The sequence below is a fragment of the Rousettus aegyptiacus genome, unplaced genomic scaffold (genome assembly GCF_014176215.1).
Source record: "Rousettus aegyptiacus isolate mRouAeg1 unplaced genomic scaffold, mRouAeg1.p scaffold_m13_p_3, whole genome shotgun sequence".
NCBI lineage: Eukaryota > Metazoa > Chordata > Mammalia > Chiroptera > Pteropodidae > Rousettus > Rousettus aegyptiacus.
In genome coordinates this window covers 39,790,203-39,805,868 of record NW_023416306.1, presented here as the reverse complement: position 1 = coordinate 39,805,868, position 15,666 = coordinate 39,790,203, and the positions used below count along the sequence as shown (strand labels likewise).

General features: G+C 33.7%; 1 protein-coding gene across 4 annotated transcripts in view; it reads right to left on the bottom strand.

Moving 5' to 3' along the window:
• The window catches only part of PRUNE2 (prune homolog 2 with BCH domain), a 209,472-nt gene that overhangs the window by 155,122 nt on the left and 38,684 nt on the right, over nucleotides 1-15,666 (bottom strand). For all 4 annotated transcript variants that reach the window (XM_036238785.1, XM_036238787.1, XM_036238784.1 and 1 more), the window contains exons 2-4: nucleotides 14,082-14,186; nucleotides 10,949-11,151; nucleotides 8,763-8,926 (exon numbers count right to left, since the gene is read on the bottom strand). In XM_036238785.1, the coding sequence (XP_036094678.1) occupies nucleotides 8,763-8,926; nucleotides 10,949-11,151; nucleotides 14,082-14,186 (472 nt within the window). The remainder of the gene's footprint in view (nucleotides 1-8,762; nucleotides 8,927-10,948; nucleotides 11,152-14,081; nucleotides 14,187-15,666) is intronic.

The following is a 15,666-nucleotide window of genomic DNA, read 5'->3' as shown; positions in this document are numbered from 1 at the left end:
AAAAGCAAAACTTAAAGATATAGGAAAAAAACATATACGAATAAAGTTTATAAAACAAAAAAATTGACTCTAAAAAAATAATATAAAGAGTTTCGAAAGCTGTCAAGAAATACAAAGACTGAGAGAAGGGGTAATTCACCAATATTAGGAATGGACTAGTGAAATAGTACAGGTTCTACTGACATTAAAAGATAAGTACGACTTCATTTTAATAAATTTTAAAATATAGAGGAAGTAAACGCTTCCAGAAAAAACTTAACCTGCCAAAACTGGGAGGAAAAGAAGTTAAAAATATGGACATTTCTATTTTCATTTAAAACCAAATCCATAGTTTAATATCCATAGTTCTAGCATTTAAAAAAGAAATATACTAATTTTTCAGAAAATCTTCCAAAGAATAAAAAGAAAGAACACTTCCCGACTTATTTTCTGAATCCAGCATTGTCTTGACATCGATACTCAATAGGGACAATAAGAAATAAGAATTAAGAATTAGAGGCAAATCTCTCTCATAGTTACAGATGCAAAAATTTTTTAAACTAGTCCCAAATCGAAGTAACAATCTATAATAGGATATTGTGTAGTCACCAGGAAGGGATTGCCTAGGAATTAAAGAGCAAATTAACATTCAAAACTTAATCAATATAACTCACTATGTTAATAGAATAAAAGAGAAAAAAATCATGATCATCTCAATAGATGTCACTTAGTAAAACCACTTGATAAAATCCAAGATTTAATCACTATACAAATCTCAGCCAAGTAAAATAGAAGACAACATCATTAATTGACAAAGGGCATTTATAAAAACCAAATAAAGAAAGCAAACATTATATTTGTGAAGTACTGAAAGCTTCCACTTTAAATCGGAAACAAGACAAAGATGCCTGACTTTACTATTTCCATTCGGCACTGCACTGTGAATCATAGCCAGAGCAATAGGCAAGCAAAAGAAGTAAACAGTATAAATAAAGGAAAAAAGAAATGAAAAGTCTTTCCTTATAGATGGTATGTTTGTGTATGTAAGAAACTCAGAGAATCTATAAATGAGCTTAAAATAGTAAGTAAATTTAGCAAGATTGCTAGATATGTTTAATAACAAAATCTGTATCTATAAAACAGTCACAATTGGAAAATCAAATTTAAAAATTAAAAAAATACTAAATCAAAGTATAAGATACTTAGGAACAAATTTCGCAAAAATATACCTGGCTTATAGTCAAACCAAGAATCCAGCTTTTTTGATTTGAGGATCTTGATTTTAAAATAGATAAAATAGAAAAGGAGTACTCAGAAATTAACCTAACAGGGCCTCACTAAACAGAGAACAAGATAATTCAATACTAGTTTATGATGAAGTATGACTTGACACTTAGAAAAGAGATGTACTACCTAAAAGAAAAAAATAATTAGCATCAAAAAGATGTTCACCATAGACTGTGTTGTTTCTAGTGTATAAGAAAAGCTACAGCCCAACTTTATCCAAGGGATTCATCTATTGCAAATTTTTCTTTTTCACATTAGAGACCCATTTAGCTACATAGTTAGTTACATATCTGTATCAGGATACACAACAGCCAAAGGCATTTCTTAGCGAAATCAAATCCATTTTCAGATAAAAGTTGATTTAACTTCCAGCAAATTCTGCAGAACTAAAAGACTACTTAAATCCATACACATGTACCCAAAAGTGTCCCAGCTATTCACAGGCCAGGGGGGATCAACAACAAGCAACAAAGAAAGCAATTATAATAAAATAGTAACAAACATTTCATTACATTAGAAAAAAAAAAAATCGGCCACAATATTCTTTGTTCAAAAGAATGAAGTGAAGGACCACTTGCCAAAAGCAATTGCAGTACATTAATATTAAACATGATCTAATGAAGTCGGAAGTTGTTTAGGGAAAACATTCACCATGATAAAGACATATTCTGCATGATAAATTCTTAGCAGAAAATAAGGGATTTAAACCTCTTTCCTTATTTCACCTGAAATTGATTCATACTGAAAGAAAGAAAAAATTAAGGAATGAATAATAGAGAGAGGAAAAGGAGAAAATAGAGAAGGAAGGAGGAAAAAAAGATAGAAAATACAACTTAGCTTACATGTTTGCTTGAAAAGGAATAAAAAAGAAGCATGTTATTCAAGTGCTTAATAATCTTATAAATTTAAAATGTCTGAATTTAAAAAGGTTTATCTTTGTAAGGGAGAAGAAATAATTAACACTCTTAGGTTGAGGAATCGTTCTGATTTTATATTAGCTGAAAAAAATAATTTCCTTCCCCTACCCCCAATACAGGTTTTTCCTCTTCCTAAGCAAAACAAGCGATGTCATTCCCTTTGGACTTTGTAACCATTTCAGGAAATGGATGATTCACTCTTTGGGCAAGAGAAAAAAGAAAAAAAAAAAACCTGGCTCTGTTCTTTTCCTATTTGACCTCCTTAAAAGGATCTTATCGAAGCTGTTAGTCCAGGCTACTAAAATAGCAAGGAACTATTCTTTATTAAAGTTCAAATGGGGCTACCAATAGAAAGAAGAGAAATTATTTCTTAAAACCCAAGGGGATAGTTTTTCCACGTCCTGAGCTAAGAACAATTGCTGTTGTTTGTTTCTGTATTCATATTGTGGCTCTGTCAAGGTCTTACATAAATAATGTGCAAGGCCTTTTGAGTGAAGCGTGGTCTTGATGAAACATGCCTGGTAATCAGTGGCTGAAATCCCATCATTGCCAGCTTGTTCCTGGAAACACACACACACACACACACACACACACACACACACACACATACACACACACACACACACACACACTGTGATGATCTAGCACTTTAAGGGACCTTAAATTTGGCATTAATCCCCTAGTATACATCTCTGGGGAAATGAAAAACATATAAGTTGAGGAGTCTGGCAGGTCAAAAGTAATTGTTCGCTTTTGGCACAAGCCCAGGGCATAACCAAATACCGATGTTAGGCCATTGTGACTATATAAAGTGACTTTTAGATAGATCAAGCTGCAGCTTATCTGAAAGTGATAACAACAAGATCTTAGAAGCAGACAGGAGGGAGAAGAGGAGGAAGAGGAGGAGATGACAGGGAAAGGAGGGCAGGAGAAAGAAAACAAAGAAAATAGGTAACCACAACAGGAAAAGGGCAGTAGGGAGGAAACGAAGGTGTGAAAAGACACTTTTCCAAAAAATAAGGGTAATTTATGATCTCATCCTCTTAGACAAATAATTTCTTATACATACAAATAATTAGAAAATAATCTACATTAAGTAAGTCTGTGCTTTTCCTGATGGAAATTATGCTAACATTCTGTATCCTGCAATTTCTAAATTAGAGATATGTCCTATTAAAAGACAACGGCAAGACCTAGCTATTACAAGAAGTATTAACTTAAGAAAATGCAAATTATTTCAACTTAATTGAATCCCCTACAAAGTCTGAACTGAACACACACTGGCTGTGGCTGAGTCACCTGTTGACATTTATCCATATGTGTCCTGCCAGGGCCCAGAAGATACAGTGACTGGGGAGATTAATAGAGAAACATAGCAGGCTATTTCTATACTGGCAACATGATTCCTACTTCTAAATGATCTTTTAATCAAATCTGTAATAATACGGTTCTACCTCAATATTTGAATGCAGTATTATCCCATAATACAATTTGACATACAGCTATAATAAGTATAAGACTACGAAAGATTCCAATATGACTGAATTTAAATATTTATTTCCTATATTTAGAGAAAAACATCAACGTGTATACAAAAGATAAAATTCAGAACAGAAAATAATGTTACTAGACTGAAGATGATGTTGATTAAAACAATTCCCATACACTGATTGAGAAGTGGGAAGCATCCGACACACTGTGCCCAGTTCCTGCATAAACCACTATTACATGCATTGGAGAACGTCTCTGATATTATCAAATGTCTTTTCAAGGAGACTGAAGCAAGACCGATGCAAAGAAAAAATACTTTAGACTTAGATTTTTTTTAATGAGGAATTGATATATGTGTTTGTTTCAGTAATAATATAAATTTTACAATTAATTAAAATTTCCACTTTCTATTGGTTCTAGAAAGCTCATAGCCAGTTTCAAACTGAACACTATTTTTACTCCTTGTTTTTATTTATTTATTTGTTTGTTTGTTTGTTTATGGTGACATTGGTTAACAAAATCCAATAAGTTTCAGTCGTATATTTTAACGGTAAGGCATATATAAATTTACACTGTGCATTTACCTCCCATAGTTCGATTTCTTTCTGTCACCACATATTTGACCCCCTTTACCCCATTTACCTCCCCTCCCTTCACCCCTTACCCGCTGGTAACCACTAGTCTATAGTCCATGTCCATGAGTCTCTGTTTGTTTGTCCTGCTCTTTGTTGCTTTTAGGTTTATATCCCACATATAAGTGATATCATGTAGTTTTCAGCTTTTTCTGTCTGGCTTATTTCACTTAGCATGATTATCTCAAGGTCCTTCCACGTTGTCGCAAATGGCAATATTTCATATCTTCTTATGGCTGAGTAATATTCCATTGTATATAAACCCTTCAGTTTTTAAATTCTATCTTGATCTTATTCCCTTCTCTACATATTTTTATGTTTCCCAACTCTGACAATTTTTCTATTTTATTACATTTGTATGCATTTATTATATTTGCATAAGTAATTTCAAATTTTCTATGCAGGAATGAAGGATATAATAATAAAATAATAATAGATAGATGATAGATAATTGACCTATGCAAATAGATGTTACATTTAATATAAACCTAGAGGTCTAATAACAATGAGTGTATACCATTTAATTCCTGTTATGTATAAGACAGGCGAAACCAATTTGTAAGGTTATGGGTTACACACAGGGGTGACAAAGTATAAAGAAATGCAAGAAAATGTGTGCCATAAAAACCAGAATGCTGGTTACCTTTGGTTAGAGAAGGAGCGAATAGTGAAGAAAAGAGGTACAAAGAGGCCATCTTGTTCTATTTCTCTACCTGAGTTATTGTTAAAATGGTGTTGCTTTTGAGATAACTCATTGAACTGTATATTTATGTAATTTTATTCATGTTTTGTATTCATTTCTGTACATGTATTATACACTGTGAAAGGGTTAAAGTGATATATATGTGCGTGTATATGCGCATCATGTACATATAACGACAACCAAAAGATGAAAATAAAAATAAATGTTTGCAAAACAGTAAAACAAATTCTACTAGGATTTCTAAAAGCTAAAAAGAAAAAAAAAAAAAGATTAAGTATTAGAATGAATAACGTCCAAAGTCCAGACATTAAGAATGTTTGAGGGATGGGCTGGAATGCAATGGAAATTAAAATATTATAGCACTAATTAAATCAATTTAACCATTAAAAAATAGAAAATATATAAATGATCTTGCAAAATTCATTTTACGACAGTATTCGAGGGTCCTCTATGTGGCAAGCATAGTTCCAGGCACCAGAGACACAAGAGTGGAGCAATGAACAAAACATGTCAGGTCCCTTTTCTCATGAAGCTTACATTCTTCAGTGAGAGATCAAGGGGAAGGAGGACATTAGTTACAGAAAAAAAGAAAGATAAGTAGATAGATAGAAACATGCATTCTAGAAGGAGCTTATGTAAATCCTCAAAAGTGGAAAGAGTTGGGCATATTTAAAAGACTGGAAAGCCCTTGTCCCTGGAACACACAATGAGAAAAGGAGAAATAGCATGAGATGATTATAGAGTAGGAAGAGAAAGATTGTGTTTTGGACTGTAATAATGGAGCGCTTGGGTTTTGAGCATGATAAGTTTTAAGCAGGGGAATGATATGCCCTGATTTATATTTTTAAAAGGTCATTCTGACTACTTCATAGACAATAGATTTTAAGGAGGAAATAGGGCAACAGTCAGGCAGCGATTACATTAGTTGAGGAGAGACAGAGTGGTGACTTGACTGGAACCCTAGTAGTGATCATGGTGATTTTCTAGATGTATAGTCCACTGGACTAGATTGTGACCTAAGTAACTGGGTGGTTGGCAGTGGCTTTTACTGAAACGGGGAAACTGGGATAAAAGCAGTTTTGCAGGTACAGAGAACTAAAGGGTTCCATTTCAGCCATGAAAAGGTGGTGGCACTAATTAGATATACATGTGAAGAGGTTATGTAGGCGCCGGATAGGAACCTGGAATTCTAAACATAGGTGACAATTGGAGATACCAGGAGTCACAGCCCGAGTATTATATTTAGTCTCAGAACTAAACAAGGTCAGCATATAGGGCAAAAAGTGCCTAAGACAACACTGTAGGGTACTGCAATGCTTAGAAGTTGAGTAAAAAAGAACTAACAAAGTAAACGAAGAAAGATCAGGCCCAACCTTTTCGAAATTAAGAAACATTGAAAATTACAGTTTTTTTCAGCACACCAGGCTAAGAGGCATGCTTAGGGTATTCCCCAAGGATTGAGGGGATCAATATCTTGGCACACTTGAAATCTACATGAGCATGCCTTGGCATGAAAGGCAAAGAATAACCAAAGTGATTAAGTATTTAGTTCATAGTAAATTCAGGTATTTTTGGTACAAAGTTTATAATAATATATCCTCCATAGAGTTCTAATTATGAAGCTTTTAAAAACTTCCAAGTTAGCCATAAATATCTAGTCTCACAACATCTGGCATCAGACATTTTTAAAAATTCTTTATGGCTAGGGTGTACATAGCAATTTTGCATTCCATCAAGTCATAGAAAAATGCGTAAAGATATGTTCTAGAAATGTGTGTCAAATTAATGATCATTTTGAACACTCTAAAATATAAAATAACATCATAGTTGTTATAGAGAAAAATTCTTTAGAAAGAGAACTACTCATGTTATGAAAACGAAGAATGCTAAAATTATTTATAAGCACATAAGAAACCTCCCTTTGGGTTTGATGTTAATACGTGACTGGAAAATTATGAAATTTAAGTTTGAGTTTAGTGAATATGGTAAAGTTCTACTTGATTATTTTATATATACATATATATATAAATATATATACATATATATGTATATATAAATATATATACATATATACATATATTTATAAATATATATAAATATATATACATATATACATATATTTAAAAGATTCAGAATCAGCCCATTGCCCTTCTGAACACTTAAGCTACCTCTTCAGAATCAAACTCCTTGGGTCATCGTCCTTTGTTCCTTCAGTACTGGCAGTACTTCATTCTCTCACATTCCGATTTCCAAATGACAAGGAAGTGATGTCATTATTCTGCTTGCTTCCTAATCCCATTTCAAACCTACCTTTATGCAAAATCTCTGATGATTAGAAAAACAAATCCTTTGCCATAGCTTTAATTCTTGGTAACTTCGCTAACTAAAACCAAGGTAACTAACCAAAGGGTCTGCATTCCTTCTAATCCCCTACATCCGAATATCACCATCATCATCATCATGATCAACAAAATCATTTGTACCAATGTATTTCAGTTTCATATTTTTTTACTATTTATAGAAAAATCATAATGATGAGCTATTCATTGACTGTAATTCTTTCCTGCTAAATAACATGTATTTTTTGAACAATAAACCAAACTTCTCCAATTTGTGAACAAAATATTCTCTTGTGTTTGCCTGCACTCCACATTTGCACTGTCAAACATCTTCCTTCTTGGCTGAGATCCCCAATTACCTTTATTTTCTTCCTACCCCGTCACAGAGATAAATGATTTTTACAGGTGCCCATAGCCAGAAAAATATTTAAAACAGGTGTACTGGGGCCATTAGTTCTAAACCATTTATAGGAACTATGTAATGCTTAAAACTTTTCCCCTCCAAATTGTGGTAGAGACAGAGGAAGTGAAGGTAAAAGTCTTGAAAAGAGTTGTCAACATTCTCTTGGTTTTCTTCCTTTTTTAATTCTTTCAGCTTGCTAATCATTGTTCTTCGCTTTCTTATGTTAAATGTTTCTGAGAAAATCTATGTCTACCACGTTTAAGAAAGAGTGTTGAAGGAGGGAAAAAAAAAGCTTTATACAAACCTAAAACTGTCCTAAATGAGACAGTACAGATTTTGTGGTAATTTTGTGGCAGTAAAGTCAACTGACAATTTCAAGCTCAGAAATCATTTTTTGGAAGCCGGGGGCTCCACTGACCAGAGTGAAATAGAGATTAGGAGAATAATTGATGACAATCGGCTCGAGACCACAGTGCCCAAAGCAGGCTGAGTGAAGACAGAATACATTACAAGAAGGGGAGAGAAGGAGGTGACAATTTGACTATAAAAGTCCATCCTGCACAGTATCACCATATGAAAGGTACTGTTTTGCCATCCAAACCGTATCATATAAAATAAAAAAGCATATATCAGTACCAGGAGGTATTTTAATATGGGAACATGGAATTCTGACCCATATTCACACTGTTACCGGGCAAGAATCACTCCTGGAAGCTGTGAGACAGCCAGGGGAGCAATCAGCTCACCCACAGAGGTGCAGCAGTTCCATTTAATATTCTTGTCTAGTAAAACAGCAAAGATCCTTCATGTCTATTTTTAAATGCACATTTTTAATATTCAGTATAATGCTACTCTTTAACAAACTCTTTACTCCCTGCCTCTCTGATGAAGCTTCCCGTGGTCTTTAAAGGGATTGTTAACCCAAGAATGGATCGCACTCTTTCTGCATGAGCAAGTCCAGAGACACTCCATTAAGCCTTCCAGTATTTAATAGAAAGAGTTATCTCTCACCTCTGAGGAGATGAGCCAGCTGCTCGGTGATGAGCTCGGGAGCCTCCTGGAGAATCTCTCTCACGACGAGGGAGGAGGAAGACTCTGGGATCTCAAGCCCAGCATCGCTCTGCTCGACTGGGCTAATAACTTTGACAACAGCTGATTCTAAAGTTTTGTCCTCACTGTAAAGCAAATGTAGGAGAGGAGGAGAAAGTGATATGGCACGTTTTCTTACTTTTCGGAATGATTTAATTTCTTCTCCCACACAAATGACTTCCTCACAATAACCAAAAATATGAGTAAGCGTACGTGACTCAGAAGCATAGAAACTGATTCTATGTGTTTTCACATTTCATTTTAACTAATCATCTCCTCAAGTTTCTAAGAGTGTCTTCACACCTCAGCACTTCTGTTTGTTGTTTAGCTGTTAGAAAACAACAACAATAATAATAATAGCTAACATTTATTGAGCTTCTACTACAGGCCAGACTCTATATAAATATCTCAGAGTATTATCACATTTTATACTATAAAATGACCCTATGAAATGGGTTCTTTTGAAATTTCTATTTTTTAAATGGGGAAACAGAGGCATGAAGAGGTGAAGAAATTTGTCCAAGGTCGCAAAGCTTGTAAGTAGGCTAGCTTATATTTAAACTCTGGTAATCTAGTTCCAAAGCTTGTACATCCAGTCATGGTGCTGAAGGAAAAATACTACTGGCTTATTTACTTCCACAATTATTCTTTTTACATGAGATAGAGTTGGCTTTTATCAAAGGCAGAAAGAAAAATATGGCTAAAACAAACTTTATTCTTTCTGTCTGCCCAAACCAGAAGAATGGAAGTGAAGGGAAAGAAGATCTCGACTTATTTTTGAAAAGCATTTCATTTCATAAACAATCCCAAAGCCAGCGTTCATAGCTTCAGTCTCAAAATAAGCAAAATTTTTCAATTTTAATTGGTAGCAAAACTCTTCCTAAGGTTTCAACTGACACACATATTTCATGTGGCTTCTTAAACTGTCTTTTTCCATATCTACCTGCATTTATCAATCTGAATAGGTTAACACATAAATTTAATAAAGTATGTGGTCATCCTGAATATTGATAAATGAAGTCAGTCAAATAACTTGCCCATAATTCTCAGCCAGTTATCAATTACTGATTGATAAATATTACTCAAAAAGGATTTTGTGTTTTTCAAACACAATGGAATAAAAACAGCACCATGCAGGTAGATTATTTTGAAAACTCTTTATAATTGAGTAAATTGCACAACTGACATTATGATGTCTTCATACCTAAATATGCTTTCTAAAAAATAGTTAAATAAAAAGATAGATACTTGTACAGTTTTTATTTCATGTACACTAAAGTCTATGTCCACCATTAATGTCATCAAAGATTAGTAAATTGGCAAAGTATGCAAAAAAACTAACATCTCAAATGACTGAGATATGTAACTGTGATTCTTCATTCAGTAGCAATAGTTTGTCAAAAGGTATCTTTCTTTTGAGTTGTAAGGTCCTTGAAGGCAGAGAATTTATATTATTTCTCTTTATGTATCTTTAGATTCTTGTACCAATTAGTAATTCTTAAGCAGTAATTGAAGGACACAGAAGTCCCAAGTTCTAATCCAAAGGCTTCTACTAACTGCAGGTGGTACCTTGGGTAAGTCATTTGTAACACCAGATGTCAGGTTTCTTGTCCATAAAATATGGAGTTCAAACTACATGAACTTAAACAAAACATCCATCCTGCTCTCATGGTATAAAATGCTTTGAATGATGAGTCAAAGATCAAATGACTTTTATAGTCCATCTGTATAATTTTTCATTTCACTACTGAGATTTTTTCCTTAAGCAACTTTCAGTTTTATTAAGCATTTAATTTCAATTTTCATTACACATTTTCAGCATCAATATACAGGACAGTTGCATTACTATAAGAAAGTGCTTGAAATGGTTTAAAATTATAATTTTGGTCAATTTTACAAGAACTTTCCATTCAAAGATGTCATATTTGAAATGCAAAAGTAAAACAAAGGATTGGCATAGCCCAAGTTTTGCCATAAGAGAAAAAAATTTTCCATCTTTCTGAATGTTCTCAGCGTTCAGTGATCTCCCTAAACCACAAAACTCACGAACAAGGTGACATTTTGCCCAGAAGAGCCTTCATTAAAATATCAGACCTCCAGAGCCTCACCTTGCCAGCACGTTGCCACCAACAAGTGTTATGGATAACTTCCCCTCATTATTTAGCTGATGTAGATTAATTTCATCTCGGAATATGTGGAATGATTCAGAAATATTTAGCTCTTCTAAAATAAACTTTGTCTCAGTGAAGTAGTTAAATTCAGTTCTTGGTATGTTCAGCACTGGCAAACAGAGAACCCCAGGTGGACTGACCTAGTGGAAAAAGAAGTTAACAATCACTGACAATAGCAGGAGGAAAGAAAACTACATCTTCTCAAGCCCAGGTTTAACCAGAAAAGGGAGCAGAAGTTCTTTGGCTTTGCTAAACTATTTGACATCCATAACCAGCTTTTCCTGCACCCCATTAGCAGAAAATCCTAATTTAACCTCTTGTTACTCTACATAAAACTTCTTGTATCTTATTTGAAATATTCTATGCCTCGTTTCAATCCCTCCACAATTAAAAAAATATATAATGTATATACTATGTATAAAAATATATGTACCTATATTATATTCTCCTCTTCAGAGGAAACAAATTCACATCTCTCTATGAAATTAGCAGAAAATTAGAATGATTGAAACAGGACAGGTGAGGACTGCTGTAACACAGGAAGACATGTACGTCTCATCTCTCTTGTATGCCTGTCACTCAGCTCCAGCCAATTGTTTACATACAAAAACTTTGGGTTCAGGATAGTTAAATCTTTCAATTACTCAAGAAAACTTGGAAATCTATATTGAGAGATATTACTTGTGATGCTCAATTGTTGCAATTAATTTTTTAATAAAACTATTATGTAGGTTAATAAAAACTCATTTATGAGCCAGATTTTGGCTCATAGACTAATTGCTGTGATTTCTGTTGTTTCGTTTTTTTAATATTATTTTTAAAATCTTACATTAACAAACCTCTTATTAAAAATTGTGGCAATAGGGGGAAATGAAATGGGTAGAAGTTAGAGAATTCAGATTCACGATAATAAACATTTTTCTATAGAAATTTTAAAACATAAAGGGTTTTAAAAAATTACTGTTAAGTGTATAGCAATAAACCCTAAATATCACTGACAGAATCTGGGATTTGATAACACTAAATTTTTGCATAAAGTAAATGACCTTTATTCTCACATCATCACCAGCTCTGTCACAAGCATAGTGTTTTTTGCACAGTTTTAACATCTTTATCATTCGTCTCTCTTTCTTAACACTAAGATGGTAGTGCTTTTTGCCTCTTTTGTTCAGTTATGTTTCCCAGTGCATAAAATGGTCTGGCACAGAGTAGGAATTTAATATGTATTTGTTGAGTGAAATAAATGAATTGCTCACTGCTATAGTATATGAAGCATAAAGCCACTCCAACGAAATGTTTTGCTCCTACCTGTCAGGCTAATACTGAATAACAACTGTATAGTAATCATTATTAATCATTATCTATGTAGAGTTATTTTGCCTAATTAATTGATAAAGTTATATCTAATTCTGATAATGAAATGAGTCAAGAGCATGTGGCCTGAGCCTACCCTGGCAGGACCTGTTCTGAGGTTAGATTCAGAAGAACTAGGTGCTAGCCCCAGTCTCTGCTGTGTGACTTTTAGAAAGCCAACTTCTTTCCTGAGTCTCAGTTTTCCTCATCCATAGAATGGGGTATATCTACCAGAGTGAAAGCACTTAAACAACGTCACATAGGTTTAGCTACAAAGTTCTGTACTTATCCTTGTGTTAATACTCTGAGAGGAAGTAGCCAGGTTGTCAGGAAAAATTTAAATGGAAATGCGGACTTCTGGTAGGGGGGCGGGGGAACCCAGTACACTAAGAGCAAGGCATAGAAATATAACAAATCCCCAGTGTGTGACCTTTCAGTAATTCATATTTGTCTCCATGCTTAATGGTGACGTTTAGAAGAAGGGTAAAAGAGGCCACTTATCTCTTTATTTTTATCTATTTTACTATTACAACTTCTTCTCCTAATCCTTTTGTTGGATGTTATTATATCACTCAAGACATCGCAGTTGCTGTTGATGGTGTAACTGTTACATGATTTCCTTGAGTCTATGCCACTATCAGTTTAAAAATCAGTCTGATTCAATCAATTCTTTGTTCTCAAGACAAGCAGCATTTTTTCCCCTCTAGGAGGCAAAAATCCAGTTAATAAGATTAGTATTTAATATGCATGTCTTGACATAGGCACTTATCTCCTCATACAATTAATCTCTCTTGTAAAGTTCAACAAATTTTAAGATAAATTTACTATACAGCCAATATGTAGAGATTGGAATACTTGACCTGGCATTCTGGTCAGCTGCTGCTCTAAAGCCATTCTTGCCATCCACAGCTCATTCTAGTGAACTGAGTTTCATGTGAATTAAATGACCCTAGTTCAGCTATGCATACTCAGAGAGCCAAGGATCCAAACAAGATTTGAGTAAAACAAACTGGAGTCCAGGAAATTAAAAATCGTGTGAAGTTGGAAAAGCACCAAAATACTCGTAATATACTGTTTTAGGCTTTAAGCTAATGCATTATCATGAGCTGATAAATTTTATGAAATGGAAATTTTAAAACAACTTATTGAAAAGTCTTTTCCACCTCTATAAGCATTTTATAAATTTCAGAGTACTAAGATTCTCACTCAAGGGAGATTATTGCTAACAGGAAATGACTTTGCTGTACAACATCAGGGCTAAAAAGCAAAAACAGAATATAGATGTGACATGAAATACCTCTGTTACTGAAAATTTTAGTCAATATGCTCTGTACTTCATGTAATGTTCTCACAGGTTATTCTGACATATTTTTCTACTCTTAAGGGCAAGACAATCCAACAAGAACGATAAAGGAAAACAAGAAATTCTGACCCTTACTGTTGTTAGTTCTCTGAATCTCCACATAGATAATCAACTATTATAAAAAAAAAATTTAATTTTTATTTGAGAACATTGATCTTATTGAAATAATGTTATATGAAAAGAATCAGTAAGAAATAACTAGACCAAAGCTTGATTAATGGATTATAACACATTATTCTCTGCAACAATAAAACAAAACATGAAAAATTAAGATTCCTTATTTTCCCAGAAAACATTTGTTCTCAAAGTTACATCAAATTTTAAATTAAAAAGTAAAATCTTCTTTTTCCTCACCTTATCTAGAAAGTAAGCATATGTGAAGGCAGAAATAAGAGAATCCAAGTCACACGATTTATGTCCAATAACCACATGGACCTTCTCCAAGCGTTTGCTTCGATTCTGAAACAAATTCAAATAAACCATTACAATTTAAATTGCAACAGATCCATATAAAGAAGATATTTTTCAATCTTTTTTTAAAGTATGCCTTAGTTAAATTAATACAAGGTTGCATAAATTCATAAATTTATCATGAAGTTTTACATGAGGACATCAAATTGCACAAGAGATTTAACATCCAGAAATACTCAAATTTTAGTAAATCATCAGGAATAGAAAATTGTTCATAACCTCAAGAGTTTTTCTCTGGGTGAAATCTGAAACCAGCCCCAAAACACAGAGGGTAAGGTGAGACTGAGAAAGATGCAGACCACTCCAGACTGATAGGTGGCAGTTTTAATAAATTCATGGGGCTTGTCTTGGGCCACAAGACAATTAGATCTCTGCACCGCCCATCAGAAACTTAAAAGTTTATATAGAGGCCTTAACTGGGTTCAGTCAGGTGTGGCCTCAACAACACATTATATCTTAAGGCTGTGTCCTTGAAAAAGGATCCTACTGTGGGAACCACAGCAGAACATAGATTCCAAAGGCAGAGCAAGGCATGAGGAGCCTCCAACTAACTGGGGTCTGGCTCACAGGTCAACTGGTGGTCATATACTCTCAATGACATCTTCCAATAAAAAATGTGGTTTTATTAAGATTATCCACAATCTAACCTGATATGAACTGTAACTTTGAGTTTTAATTTTTTAGTAAAAGCTTATTTTGGTCTGAAGAGCAGTTCCATAGTAGTCTATATCAGTTCCTTCTATAAGGTGTTCTTAATTTGATGTCCTTAATTTGATAGACAAAGTGGCTATTTTTCTTATGCCTCTGGCATGCAACACACAATTTGGTATAGGAATTTGTTTTTTCATGCCACGTTTTGGGTGACAGGATATATTATCTCTGCATTATATTCTATAATTTAGCAAATGAAATTGGTAACACTTTTCCTCCCCTCCAAGAAAGGAAAAAGATTAGTATCGTTGCTCTAAAAATACAAATCAGTTGCTATTAAAAAGTATATATAGTCACTTCTGTGGAGAAGATATACTGTTGCCTTTCCTGGTTAACTCAATAGTTAACTTAAAATTCCTTTACAGAAGTCTGGCCTCTTTTTGAAACACTAAATTGGAAATCCCAAAGAACCAATAGCTTTTAACAAATTCTCCAACAAAATTGTCCAATAATGATAATTATAACCTAAACTGACATCCTTATAGTATGTCAGAGATGACACATGTATGCTTCCTCACTTTATATTCTTTGTTTTATCTTCTTTTTAGGGCTGATTAGAATTCAATTGTAATACTGCTCAAGGAGGCTATATAAAAATTACACTGTTCATGGCTGTTCCAGTAAAAAAAAAAAAAAAAAAAAACTTACTTATTCCCTTACCTACAGAATAAAGATAAAGCATTATTAGCAATTTACTAGGTATTTTATAAATGAATCTAGAAATGTGTCAGTGTTTGTATGGAACTGCAGGTGTTGG